Here is a 14,841-nt window from a genome sequence, read left to right on the forward strand (position 1 = left end):
GTATGAAACAGCTTGCTCTCGTAGTTACTCACCGTCATATGTTAATCGTATCATTTCTGAGCTGTTTTTTGATTTTACAAACCCTTAAGAAACAAGCGGATTAGGAACCGCCCATTAACACTGGTGGCAAATGATTTAAAATCAGGGTTGCTGGTTTTTCTGTGATAATCTGTCGGCTTCAAGACGCACAGATCTCAATTTCATGGAAAGAAGTTGCCTGATACAGTTTTCCACCGGAGAGAAAAATAAACGCTGGTACTTGGAACCTGCAAGCCGTGCATTTGGAACCTCGGACTCAAGTGCCTATTACGTAATTCCACAGCGTCCCTGCCTCCAGGCCGTTTCCCGAGCCCTCCAGCGGAGCGGGGGATAAGGTTACCACGCCCGCGGTGGCCGGGGACACTTTGAGTTTCGCGTGTGGCTTTTAGGGACGTTTATATTTGAATTTCCCTGAACCGCCGAGTGTGGGCGGTGGCGCAGATCCGCCCCGGAAGCCTCCGGGCTCCTTCCCGCCTTTCGCAGGCCCGGCCCCTCCAAGGGGTCCCCGCGGGGCGGCGGGAGGGCCCGGAGGGCGCTGGGCCCAGAGCCGCGCGGGTGGGCAGTCCCAAGCGTCCTTCCTTACCGCCCTGAGTCCGGTCCCGGAACCGCCCAGCCTGGCGTGCCGAGCGGACGGTTGCCCGAGGGCCAGATTTTAAATCTTCAGGCCCGGCCCCCGAACCGCCGAAGAGTGCTGCCTGCTCCCCATTGGCCCATGGCGGTCACGTGGAGGCGCCGGGGCGCGCCGGCCATGTTGGGGAGTGCGGCGCCGCGGCCCGCGCCACCTCCGCCCCCCGCGGCTTGCCTCCAGCCCGCCCCTCCCGGCCCTCCCCCCCCCGCCCGCCGCTCCGTGCAGCCTGAGAGGAAACAAAGTGCTGCGAGCAGGAGACGGCGGCGGCGCGGACCCTGCTTGGCCTGCAGTCACCCTCGTCTTGCATTTTCCCGCGTGCATGTGTGAGTGGGTGTGTGTGTTTTCTTACAAAGGGCATTTCGCGATCGATCGATTGATTCGTAGCTCCCCCCCCCCCCGCGCCTTTGCCCTTTGTGCTGTAATCGAGCTCCCGCCATCCCAGGTGCTTCTCCGTTCTTCTAAACGCCAGCGTCTGGACGTGAGCGCAGGTCGCCGGTTTGTGCCTTCGGTCCCCGCTTCGCCCCCTGCCGTCCCCTCCTTGTCACGGTCCCGCTCGCGGCCTCGCCGCCCCGCTGTCTCCGCCGCCCGCCATGGCGACTGCGACCCCCGTGCCGCCGCGGATGGGCAGCCGCGCTGGCGGCCCCACCACGCCGCTGAGCCCCACGCGGCTGTCGCGGCTCCAGGAGAAGGAGGAGCTGCGCGAGCTCAATGACCGGCTGGCAGTGTACATCGACAAGGTGCGCAGCCTGGAGACGGAGAACAGCGCGCTGCAGCTGCAGGTGACGGAGCGCGAGGAGGTGCGCGGCCGCGAGCTCACCGGCCTCAAGGCGCTCTACGAGACCGAGCTGGCCGACGCGCGACGCGCGCTCGACGACACGGCCCGCGAGCGCGCCAAGCTGCAGATCGAGCTGGGCAAGTGCAAAGCGGAACACGACCAGCTGCTCCTCAAGTGAGTGCTAGCAGGCGGCCGCGTTAGCGCCAAGGAGGGGCGGGGGCGCAACCGCGGCGACCAGCTCACCGGGTTCTGCCGTGGGGAGGGAGCAGAGGCCAGGATGCACGCGTCCTTCTGAAGGAACAGGGTCTCGGTCTCCGGAAAGGAGAAAGAATCTAGAGTTCATAGCGGAGCAGGGTTCGCGGAGGGGGCTGGAGCTGTAGCGATGGGGGGCCGTGATGCCCATTTCTAGGTTTTGGATACCCGCTGGAACGTGATAAGTGCGCGCCTGGGACTGACGAGAAGGAGCTCCCGCTTTCCCACCTCGAACCCGGGGAGCCGGCACTGAGAGGCGGCCCCACAGGCCCCAGGTGCGGGGAGCTGGAGCGCGAGCGCGCGCTCGCGTGCGCGCCCCAGTTTCCGGCCGGCGCGAGACAAAGCGTCTAGCGGATTTGCAGTGCCGGGATGGCTGGCCGGGGAGGACTGGCAGCCCGCCTCTAGAATGAATGAGCTTCGCGCGGGCAGAGAGAGGAAGGGGAGGGACCTTCCCGGAGCATCCGCGTCTCCTGGGGGTGGGTCCCGCTTTGGCGCGCTCAGTCTTGGCCCTGTGACATTTTGCGAAGATTCTACGCCTGCTTTGGGCTGGAGAGAGAGGCGGGGCTTGATCCGCGCGCCTCCAGCCAGCCCCGGGCAAGTTAGGTTTGCTAGCTGGTTAGCTTTCTCTGGGGAAAGGTGTCCTGTCTCAGTGGGGATGGTGCGGTCCCTCGGGTGGTTCTGCGCAGGGAAGGAAAGCTGGGTTTGTGCATGTCACGGCCACTGTTCTTAGAGTTGCGGTTCGCCTACCCCTCAGGCAGCGGCCCCCTCTCCCCAGCTTTTGCCTCCTCGTAGTATAGTCAGGCTTTCGGGTAGGGACTGTGCTTAGTACCCCTTAGTCGGCCACTGTGCAGATAGTAGACCAGGGCAGGTGACAGGGTGCTGTGTAAATGCTGAGTGTTTGAGCGAAGGAGAGTTTGTAATTATTCACCTAAGCGAGTGTGAGTTTTCATTCCAGTGCACAAGGATACACTTGAGACCTTTGCTGGCCTTATTTTGACTTTCTGATAAGCAAAATGGCCTGTCATCAGTAGGCAACAAGTGTTGATGTCATGCTTTAGAGATTTGCAAAATTTGGGTCTGGAATTCATGGTCGCCATTAGCACTGCCAGCTGAAATTTCTGGAGGTACCTTATTCTCACTTTGACACCCTTTGCCCCTGGATGTCTTTCTGTCTGTGTCTGTGTGAATGTCCCTGTCCGAAGTCTCTGTGTGATTTTGTGTATTTTTACTTATCCCTCCTATCATATATTTTCGGTTCATAAAAAAGCATGTGCACGTGGTAAGAATAAAATAGTATAGACTGGTTTGTAGCGAAAAACGATAACACCACTACCCCTTTCCGGAGACAATCACATTTATCCCTTTTTGTTTTTATTTCTTTGGATATTTAGTTATACAACTCGAAAATAATACTAAGCTTATATTTCCCTTTCTTGGATTTACTAAGCCTTGGTTTCATCTTTTGAAATGAGCGGTCAGTTCACTCACACTATTATTTCTATGTTCCTCCAAATTTTTTGCCACTGAATTCCTTCAAATCTTAGATATCATTGCTTGTAAGACTTGCCATTATTATGTGTACCACTAAGAAGATACATCAGGACCAACTGTGTAGGATCCATCCCGTTGGACCCGTCATGATGGGTCCAACGGGATGGATCCTGATTTCATAGATATTAAAATGTCACACAGGGCCAGGCGTGGTGGCTCACGCCTGTAATCCCAGCACTTCGGGAGGCGAGGTGAGCGGATCACTTGAGGTCAGGAGTTCGAGACCAGCCTGACCAATATGGTGAAACCCTGTCTCTGCTAAAAATGCAAAAATTGGCCGGACGCGGGGGCTCACGCCTGTAATCCCAGCACTTTGGGAGGCCGAGGCGGGCGGATCACGAGGTCAGGAGATCGAGGCCATCGTGGCTAACACGGTGAAACCCCGTCTCTACTAAAAATACAAAAAATTATCCAGATGTGGTGGCACGCATCTGTAGTCTCAGCTACTCGGGAGGCTGAGGCAGGAGAATCACTTGAACCCAGAAGGCGGATGTTGCAGTGAGCTGAGATTGCGCCATTGCACCCCAGCCTGGCGACAGAGTGAGACCCCGTCTCAAAAAAAAAAAGAAAAAAAATCCAGGCGTGGTGGCGGGCGTCTGTAGTCCCAGCTACTGGGGAGGCTGAGGCAGGAGAATCGCTTGATATCCAGGAGGCAGAGGCTGCAGTGAGCCAGATGGTCCACTGCACTCCAGCCTGGGTGACAGAGTGAGACTCCGTCTAAAAAAAAAAATTCACACAGATCAAATATCTGTTGTGTACCAGTCACCGTTCTATGTTAGAGGATACGAAGATTTTTTAAAAAAATGAATTACTGTTCTTTGTTGCTGAGAGTGTAGTGGGCGAGCTATATCCCAGCAAGCAAAGAAAGATTGTCTTTTGTCTGATGTGAAGCATTTTGATGCTGGCGCTTTTGTAATCTTTCCAGGAGTTAGCCACAGAAGGTTTTTCACACAGTAACAAGGCTGCCATCTGGCTGACAGTAGTTGTAAATGTATCGATTCTAAAAGCATGCTGGTTTCAGCGGGGTTAAAAAATGAGAATGTGTATTAGAATCAATGAAATAATGCATGTGATACAATTTAGGTAATAGCACATGCTAAGGGAATAAAAATAAAGCAGAGTGAAGGGTTAGTGTGATTAAGGAAGGCCTGTCTGAGGAGTTGACAGTACCTATTCTCTGAGGGTTAGTAGTGTTCTGGGATTATATTTTTCTTTAGTCTGTGCTACTGTATGTATATTCCTATTGCCAGGATTAGATGTACTCTTCTTTTCCCCTCAGCATACCATCATTTGCTCAAAACATGCCACATTTTAGTTTGCTCCTTATTTGAATTATGACTTTTTAAATATGGATTTATTCCTCAATAGCCTTTCATTTTTCTTGTTGATTAAGAAAAATTTGCCCTCAGTGTGTTTGCAGACTTTTTGAAGATATTTAATCATAATATCTATCACATGAATCTACTTTATTCCCTAGAGTTCTCTTTGCTTAAGGTATGCTGTGTACTGATGTCCTGTAACTTATTAAAGACAGCTTCCTGGCCAGGCACGGTGGCTCACACCTGTAAAGCACTTTGAGAGGCCTAGGCAGGTGGATCACCTGAAGTCAGGAGTTCAAGACTAGCCTGGCCAACATGGCGAGACCCCGTCTCTACTAAAAATACACAAATTAGCTGGGTGTGGTGGTGGACACCTGCAATCCCAGTTACTCTGGAGGCTGAGGCAGGAAGCATCGCTTGAACTGGGGAGGTGGAGGTTGCAGTGAGCTGAGATCACACCACTGCACTCCACCCTGGGTGTATTTTCCTTTTCCTTGGTTTCTTCATATTTTGTTGAAGAACATCCTTAAGTAATTTATTCAGAAAGGATGGCAGGAGGTAAACTTTCTGAGTCCTGTATGTCTGAAAATAGCTTTGTTTGTCTCATGCTTGATTGGCTGTTGGGCTAGGTATAGAATACTAGGTTAACATTTTTCCAGAACTTGGAAAGTATTATTTTGCCCTATTGTCTTCTGGCATCCAGGGTTGTTAATTTCTTTCTTTTTTTTTTTGAGATGGAGCTTGGCTCACTGCAACCTCCGCCTCCCAGGTTCAAGCGATGCTCCTGACCCAGCCTCCCAAGTAGCTGGGATTACAGGTGTGCACCACCATACCAGGCTAATTTTGTATTTTTAGTAGAGATGGGGTTTCACCGTGTTGGCCAGGCTGGTCTCGAACTCCTGACCTCAGGTGATCCACCCACCTCAGCCTCCCAAGGTGCTGGGATTATAGGCGTGGGCCACTATGCCTAGCCTATATTTAATTTTTTATTTGGAACCAGAGTGTTTGTAATTAAGTATAATCATCATTTAGGTAGATTTAGATTAAGAAAACAGCTTTGAGAGAATTATAGATTCCAGGTTACTTAGTTTCTTTTTGGTTCCTCAGCACACAAGATACCTTAGAGGAAGAGCATGGAAATGCTTGGTTTAAAGAGAATTTGGCAACAATTTCCACGCAGGTGGTGTCTGAATCCATAGCAAACAGATCTCATATGTAAGGTGCAGTTACTCTGATTCAGTCCAAGACTAATTATATTTTGCTGAAAGCTTTTTTGGGAGAACAGTTTCCAAGAATGATGATGAATGCCATCACTCAACACTTTAAACAAAAAGTACAGAGAAATTGACTTGTTTCAGAATTTCACTGTTAACTATATGGGAAAACTAGAGATAACAGAAAGTTAAGTGTTTACATCAGTCTTCAATAACTGATTTTGTGGATTCAGACATTTATTTTCCTTCAGTGATACAGGTCCCCTATCTTTTCTGTAAAACCCTGGGGGCCAGATGTGCTTTGGAAGTTAAAGCAATTCCAATTTAAGACGGTAATATGATGCACATACTGGATATGACACCCCCAGTGGGGTTTATAGATAGAGTTAGGGTAGATAGAGTTAGCACTCTATCATGAAACATTTCTGAGGGAAAGATATTGTCATGGCAAGTGGAGAAAGACAGATTGAAAATAGACCTGGTTTCAGGTCAGGTTTTGCCACTAAATGTGTTAATAAAAATTTTAGGTTTTCAAACTCTGGAAGTATAGATAAAAGATTGTGAATTTTTGTTTTTATTTATTTATTTATTTTTTGACACAGAATCTGGCTCTTTTGCCCAGGCTGGAGTGCAGTGACACAATCTCAGCTCACTGCAACCTCTGCCTCCTGGGTTCAAGCAATTCTTCTGCCTCAGCCTCCCAAGTAGCTGGGTTTACAGGCACCCGCCACCACACCCAGCTAATTTTTGTATTTTTAGTAGAGACCGAGTTTCACCATGTTGGCCAGGATGGTCTTGATCTCTTGACCTCGTGATCCGTCCGCCTCTTCCTCCCAAAGTGCTGGGATTACAAGCGTGAGCCACTGTGCCTGGTCAAAAACATGCTAATCTTCTTTAGGAGCGTTTTCTTTGTACATAGGATGATTAATTGAAAAACAAAAACCTTTGACCGGGCGTGGTGGCTCACACCTGTAATCCCAGCACTTTGGGAGGCCGAGGCGGGCGGGTCATGAGGTCAGGAGTTTGAGACCAGCCTGACCAACACTGTGAAACCCTGTCTCTATAAAAATACAAAAATCAGCCGGGCGTGGTGGCACACGCCTGTAAGCCCAGCTACTTGGGAGGCTGAGGCAGGAGAATCTCTTGAACCCAGCAGCTGGAGGTTGTAGTGAGCCCAGATCGTACCACTGCACTCCAGCCTGGGCGACAGAGCAAGACTCTGTCTCAAAAACAAAAACAAACAAAAAAACCACAAAAAACAAACCTTCATCATCCTGTGTATTACTATATCTTTTTTTAATGTACTGATTTTGCCCTGTTTGAAGCAGATTGACAATATACACCCTGGCCTTAATATAAGAATTATCAAACTTTTATATTTTTATAACTCTTAAAATGTAAGAGTTATAAAACTAGTTTTCTTTATAAGAGTTATAAAACTAAACTGCTTTTCATAGTTGTTTTATAACAGAGTTATGTTAAATGTTACTTTAATTTTCAAGGGAAGACTTGGAAGGACCAAACCCCTAAAAATGACTTAAAAGTCTAGGAAGCAGGTCCTAAGTAATTAAACTGTCATGACATTTCCTTCCCATGCTTTCAAAAGATGTTTGATAAAGCAAGATCTTTTGGAGTTGTTTATTTAACTTAGGAGATGAGACTAGGTAATATTTTGCATACCCAGATGCAAGGAAGTAAACAGGCAGAATGAAAGATAAAGCACTATTAAAATATGGTGGGTCTTTTCTTTTTTGTGTCTACACAGTTGCTGGTTATATTTATTATTTCGTTTGTATAGATGGTGTCACCTCTGATATGTCTGAGTTAGAAATCTTCAGACTTTTTTTTTAATGCTATTAGTGTAAGTCTCTTTCATGTACAAATGTTGAGAATGAGCCTCAGGTATCAGTTGAGTAATGGGACCCTGTATAGGTCCCATTATTTTTAGGATCAGGGAAGTTTTTAAAATCAGTTTTAAACCCTTTTTACAGTGTACCTCTTTGATAAGGAGATTGTGCTTTGGCTGTCATTTGAATTTTTTTTTTTTTTTTGAGGCGAAGTTTTGCTCTCGTTGCCCAGGCTGGAGTACAGTGGTGCGATCTCAGCTCACTGCAGCCTCCGCCTCCCGGGTTCAAGCAATTCTCCTGCCTCAGCCTCCCAAGTAGCTGGGATTACAGGCATGTGCCACTACGCCTGGCTAATTTTGTTTTTTTTTTTTTAAATAGACATGGGGTTTTTCCATGTTGGTCAGGCTGGTCTGGAACTCCCAACCTTGGATGATCTGCCCGCCTTAGCCTCCCAAAGTGTGGGGATTACAGGCGTGAGCCACTGAACCTGGCCGGCTGTCATTTGAATTTTTATTATTTTATTTTATTTTTTTGAGACAGAGTCTCTCTGTGTCGCCGAGGCTGGAGTGCAGTGGTGCGATCTTGGCTCACTGCAACCTCCGCCCCTCCAGGTTTAAGCAATTCTATGCCTCAGCCTCCGGAATAGCTGGGATTACAGGCACGTGCCACCACGCCTGGCTAATTTTTTGTATTTTTAGTAGAGACGGGGTTTCACCATCTTGCCCAGGCTGGTCTTGAGCTCCTGACCTCGTGATCCACCCGCCTCGGCCTCCCAGAGTGCTGGGATTACAGGTGTGAGCCACGGTGCCCTGCCTAAAAATTAATTTTTGCCTGGCTTGAATATTTTTTTTTTTTTTTTGAGACGGAGTTTCGCTCTGTCACCCAGGCTGGAGTGCAGTGGCGCCATCTTGGCTTACTGCAAGCTCCACCTCCCGGGTTCACGCCATTCTCCTGCCTCAGCCTCCCGAGTAACTGGGACTACAGGCGCCCGCCAACACGCCGGGCTAATTTTTTTGTGTGTTTTTAGTAGAGACTGGGTTTCACCGTGTTAGCTGGGATGGTCTCGATCTCCTGACCTCGTGATCTGCCTGCCTCGGCCTCCCAAAGTGCTGGGATTACAGGCGTGAGCCACCACCCCCCGCCCGAATTTTTTAAAATTAATTTTATTATTATTATTTTGAGACGAAGTCTTGCTATATCACCAGGCTGGAGTGCAGTGGCACAATCTTGGCTCACTGCAACCTCTGCCTCCTGGGTTCAAGTGATTCTGCCGCCTCAGCCTCCCAAATATCTGGGATTACAGGCGCCCGCCACCATGCCCGGCTAATTTTTTTTTTTTTTCGTATTTCTAGTAGAAACGGGGTTTCACCATGTTGGCGAGGATCATCTCGATCTCCTGACCTCGTGATCCGCCCGCCTTGGCCTCCCAAAGTGCTGGGATTACAGGTGTGAGCCACGGTGCCCTGCCTAAAAATTAATTTTTTTTTTTTTAATAGACTGAGTCTTGCTCTGTCGCCAGGCTGGAGTGCAGTGGCAGGATCTCAGCTCATTACAGCTTCCGCCTCCCGTGTTCAAGCAATTCTCCTGCCTCAGCTTCCTGATTGGCTGGGACTACAGGCACACGCCACCACGTTGGCTAATTTTTTTTTTCTTTTTTTTTTTTTTGTAGTTTAGTAGAGACGAGGTTTCACCAGGTTGCCCAGGCTTGTCTCGAACTCCTGAGCTCAGGCAATCTGCCGGCCTCAGCCTCCCAAAGTGCTAGGATTACAGGTGTGACCCACGGCGCCAGGCCAAAAATTAAATTTTTTATACAGGAAATGTATATTCATTATAGAAAAGGAGAAAACACAAACACCAAGAAGAAAATTAAAAATCACCCTTAGGTTGGGCCCGGTGGCTCATGCTTGTAATCCCAGCACTTTGGGAGGCCGAGGTGGGCGGATCACCTGAGGTCAGGAGTTCGAAACCAGCCTGGCCAACATGGCGAAACCCTGTATCTACTAAAAATACAAAAATTAGCCGGGCATGGTGGTGGGCGCCTGTAATCCTAGCTACTCAGGAGGCTGAGGCAGGAGAACTGCTTGAACCTGGGAGGCAGAGGTTGCAGTGAGCCGAAATTGTGCTACTGCACTCCAGCCTGAGTGACAAAGCAAGACTCCCTTTGGGGGGTGGGGGAAAAGATGCAGGAAAAAAAGAGCTGACATTTATTTTGTGCCAATTCTGTTTGCCAGGCATTACAGTAGACGCTTTACAGACTTATCTTTTTTTTTGATACAGAGTCTGGCTCTGTCGCCCAGGCTGGAGTGCTGGAGAGCTGGAGTGCAGTGGCGCGATCTCGGCTCATTGCAGGCTCCGTCTCTTGAATTCACGCCATTCTCCTGCCTCAGCCTCCCGAGTAGCTGGGACTACAGGCGCCCGCCACTACGCCCGGCTAATTTTTTGTATTTTTTAGTAGAGACGGGGTTTCACTGTTAGCCAGGATGGTCTCGACCTCCTGACCTCGTGATCCTCCTGCCTTGGCCTCCCAGAGTGCTGGGATTACAGGCGTGAGCCACCGCGCCCGGCCGGACATTATCTTTTAAGCTTATGATAACTGCTGATGAGTGAGGAAACTTCAGGCTCAGAGAGTTTAAGTATCTTGCCTGGTGTTACTTAGCAGAGTAATGAAAGCTAGAAAGGATGGTAGCCTGACTTCTAGCATTGTGATAGGGTTTTCACATACATAACCTTATTTCATCCATACAACAGTGTTCTACAGGTATTACTCTGGTTTACCGACATGTAGCAGGCTCACAGAGCATCATTATCTGTGGTTGGTACTTGAAGTCTCAGATAGGATAGTTGATTTTCAGATCCCTTTGGGTGCTACTTTTGGAAATGCTACTAGTTGCGTGTTTTTCACATTGATAGTTTGTAGCCTTCAAGGGAGGTAATTTTGAATTTGTCAGAAGGGTAGTGGTCAGTAGTTGAAACAGCTGTTTGAAATACTGAGGGCTTCATTTGCTAAAGAAAGGTGAAGATGAATTACTGAAAGAGATCGCTTTTATCTTTTTTCTCTTCTTAAAAAGCTACTTTCCAACTTTATTCCATGCCTTAATAATTTAAAAGAAATTAAAACCTCTAAATAAATCTTTAATACTCGTGACAGGGTGTTCTTTCATTCTTTATTCAAGACACATTTTTGTGAAACAGGTACTATATGCCAGGTCTTGAACCAGATGCTGGGAATAGAGAGATGGGATACTCAGTCCCCATTATCAAGTTACTTTCAGTCTAGTGGGGAAGACAGAAAACCAGCACTACAGGATTGTGATACTGTAAGTGCAGTATACTAATAAAATATATTAAGTGCTGTGATACCAGTATCCAGGTGTTGCTGTGGAGAAACAAGGACTGCTACCTAAGGAAGGCTAGGAGCCATGTGAAATTTTGAAAGACATCCCAGGGGAATCTGAGCTAAGTGTAGGGAGGTAAGTAAGGATTTGCTTCTAAATGGAAAATGGAGAGTTGTCCTGAATGTCAAATAATTCATATAACTGGAGCCATATATATGTGTATGTGTATGTATATATACATCTTATATGTATATATTATATATAACATACACTTTATGTATGTGTTATTTATATATAAAGTATATGTTATATATAACGTGTGTGTGTGTGTGTGTGTATATATATATATATATAATTTTTTTTTTTTTTTTTTTTTTTTTTTTTGAGACAGAGTTTCACTCCTGTTGCCCGGGCTGGAGTGCAATGGTGTGGTCTCGGCTCACTGCAAGCTCCACCTCCCGGGTTCAAATGATTCTTCTGCCTCAGCCTCCCAAGTAGCTGGGATTACAGGCGCCTGCCACCACACCCAGCTAATTTTTGTATTTTTAGTAGAGACAGGGTTTCAGTATGTTTGCCAGGCCGGTCATGAACTCCTGACCTCAGGTGATCCACCCACCTTGGCCTCCCAAAGTGCTAGGATTGCAGGTATGAGCCACTGCACCTGGCCTACTGGAGCCGTATATATATTTAATACATGGGGTGGGGAAGGGGATTGTATTTTTAGTAATGAGTAGACCTAAGATTTTAAGGCAGAATTGTGACATGATCATTTTGGCTATGCTGTAGAGGGAAAAAAAGAGGAGAGGTAAAAACACTATTAAGAACACTTGGGGAGTAACAAGGCAGCCCTTGAACTAAGGCAGGTGGAAGAAAGGCGAGAAGGTGGATTTAAGAATATACTGAACATAAGGGACTAGGGAGAAGAAAGAGTCTAGGGTGACTGCTTCCATGCTTGGGTGCCTGGGTAGACAATATTGCTCTTAACCGAAATTGGTGGGGAAGGAACAGGTTTGGAGGACCCTAAGTCAGTGAATTAGTGGTGTTTGCCAGACTTTAGGTAGCAATGTTAGTTGGCAACTTGAAGTACTCAAGAGACATGGAAAGCATGTGCATATGAGGACTGGGTAGAGAAAGGAAAACCCACAATGGGGATGATAAGTAATAGAGAGGTGAGGCTGGGTGTGGTGGCTCATGTCTGTAATCCCAGCACGTTGGGAGGCTGAGCGTGTGGATCACTTGAGGCCAGGAGTTTGAGACCAGCCTGGGCAACATGGCAAAACCCCGTTTCTACTAAAAATACAAAAATTAGCCAGGCGTGGTTGCACATGCCTTTAATCTCAACTACTGTGGAGGCTGAGGCAGGAGAATCACTTGAACCTGGGAGGCGGAGGTTGTAGTGGGCGGAGGTTGCAGTGAGCTGAGATTGCGCCTCTGCATTCCAGCCTGTGTGACAGAGGGACACTTCGTCATAAAAGGTGAGAAAAGAGAGGTGAGTCATGGAACAAGGGTTTTTTGTTTGATGAAGCCTAAAAAGTATCCGTTGTCATTGGTGTTTTTGGTGCCTTAGGTGATTGTTGGCTGAGAGGAGAGCCTTTGGTTAATAGAGGAAACCACTGGCCATAATTAAGGGGAGAATGAGAGGAAAAAGATTATGAGTTTAGAACACTTGTTTAAGAATGTTGGCAGTGAAGGGAAGGAGACAAGTTTTTTTTTTTTGTTTTTCTTTTGTTTTTTGTGTTTTTTGTTTTTTTTTTGAGACAAGGTCTTGTTCTGTTGCCGGTGCTGGATTGCAGTGGTGCATGGTTCACTATAACCTGGACCTCCCAGGCTCAAGTGATCCTCCCACCTCAGCCTCTGGAGTAACTGGGACTACAGGCACGCACCACCACGACTGGCTAATTTTTTGTGGGGAGAGGGTTTTGCCATGTGTCCCAGGCTGGTCTTGAACTTTGAGCTCAAGCAATCCGCCTGCCTCGGCCTCTCAAAGTGTTGGGATTACAGGTGTGAGCCACCATGTCTGGCGGGAGGGAGGTATTCTTAAGGGTCAATTTAAACTAGATTCTTACTCAGTGTTTATGTAACAAAACATTGGACAGAAGACCGGAAGCCTTATCCCTTTAAGGTTGTGTACTAAAATGTGATCATTTCACCCCTTTTGGTATAAAACATTTTAGTAGCTTCTAGGGTAAAGACTAAGACCCTACTAATAGTAGGGTGACCATATAATTTAGTATCCAAATTGGGATACTTTTGTGTATGAAAGAGGGAGCTGTTAATAATTATGCAGTGACAGTTCGCATAAATGGAACTTGTCCTGGGCAATCTGGGACATATTTGCCCAGGTTATCCTACCTAAAAGTTCTTTCCCTACATGGGCTGGCCCCAGTCTGACCCTCCAGCTTCATCTCATACCACAGTTGAACTTGTTTACTCCTCTTTAGCCATGAAATCCTTTATTCAGTCCCTTTTACTGTGCTTCTCTTAAAATAGGGACTTTGCATTTGGGGTTTCCTTTGGATTTTTTTTTTGAGGACGAGTCTTTCTGTGTCTTCTTGGCTGGAGTGCAGTGGTATGACCTTGGCTCACTGCAACCTCCGCCTTCCAGGTTCCAGTGATTCTCCTGCCTCAGCCTCCTGAGTAGCGGGGATTACAGGCACCTGCACTGTGCCCAGCTATTTTTTTTTTTGTATTTTTAGTAGAGATGGGGTTTAACCATCTTGGCTGGGCTGGTCTTGAACTCCTGACCTCAAGTGATCCACCTGCCTTGGCCTCCCAAAGTGCTGGGATTACAGGCATGAGCCATCGCATCCGGCCTCCTTTGTCTGGATTTCTCTCATCATTGGGTTACTTATCCCTCAGGTTTCCTCTCAATATTCATTTCTTTAGAGATGTCTTCCCTGACTTCCCTGATTCAGAGTTTTCTAATGTGTATGTACCTTGGGAAAAAAACCAAAACCTATAACTTTCTAGCAGTGTGGTGCGTGTGTGTGTGTGTGTGTGTGTGTACACATAATTTAAGGACTCAAAAGATTTCTCCAAGATTTCTCATGAGAAGGATTACTTTCAGCTATTTTCAGTGCTTCTTTGCTATTTATTCTCGTATCTAGATGACAGTGCGACAGTGTTGACTTTGTGCTATGGACAACAAGGAATTGAGCTCTTCTATTGTCTTCATAACACATTTTTCTTCTCCTTATCCTCCCAATAGTCATATATTACATTTTAGTTTAGATCAGTTTTTGGTATCTAAAATATTGATTCAGTGTGTTCTGACACAAATACTTCTGTAACACCAATTAGCTTATATGTGACAGGTAAATAGAGAGGTGATACTGTTATAATTGGAAGTTATATTGCATTATATGTGCCTTGTCCTAGTGAATCCTAGTAAAGGTGAGCCAGAATAGCTAGAGTATAGTATTAATCTTAAGAAGGAAAGAAGATCCTCAGCTTTGCTTTCACCTCTATTTTAAGAAAATTAAAAGTGAGTGCCCTGGGCTGGGCGCGGTGGCTCACGCCTGTAATCCCAGCACTTCGGGAGGCCGAGGCGGGTGGATCACGAGGTCAGGAGATCGAGACCATCCTGGCTAACACGGTGAAACCCCGTCTCTACTAAAAAATACAAAAAATTAGCTGGGCGTGGTGGTGGGCTCCTGTAGTCCCAGCTGATCAGGAGGATGAGGCAGGAGAATGGTGTGAACCCGGGAGGCGGAGCTTGCAGTGAGCCGAGATCGCGCCACTGCACTCTAGCCTGGGCAACAGAGTGAGACTCTGTCTCAAAAAAAAAAAAAAAAAAAAAAAGTGAGTGCCCTTGCACAGGGTTCTCTCCCCACCTCAGAGGGGAGGGAGCACCTCTAGCTTTGCTCTTGTAGCCAGTCTTA

At 47.3% G+C, this 14,841-nt stretch overlaps 1 protein-coding gene across 1 annotated transcript in view; it reads left to right on the top strand.

Moving 5' to 3' along the window:
* Positions 1-775: 775 nt before the first annotated feature.
* The window catches only part of LMNB1 (lamin B1), a 62,092-nt gene continuing 48,026 nt past the window's right edge, over positions 776-14,841 (top strand). Inside the window, exon 1 of the mRNA XM_054488436.2 lies at positions 776-1,616. Within this exon, the coding sequence (XP_054344411.1) occupies positions 1,258-1,616 (359 nt within the window). The 5' untranslated portion in view covers positions 776-1,257. The remainder of the gene's footprint in view (positions 1,617-14,841) is intronic.

Source organism: Pongo pygmaeus, chromosome 4, assembly GCF_028885625.2.
Source record: "Pongo pygmaeus isolate AG05252 chromosome 4, NHGRI_mPonPyg2-v2.0_pri, whole genome shotgun sequence".
Classification (NCBI taxonomy): domain Eukaryota; kingdom Metazoa; phylum Chordata; class Mammalia; order Primates; family Hominidae; genus Pongo; species Pongo pygmaeus.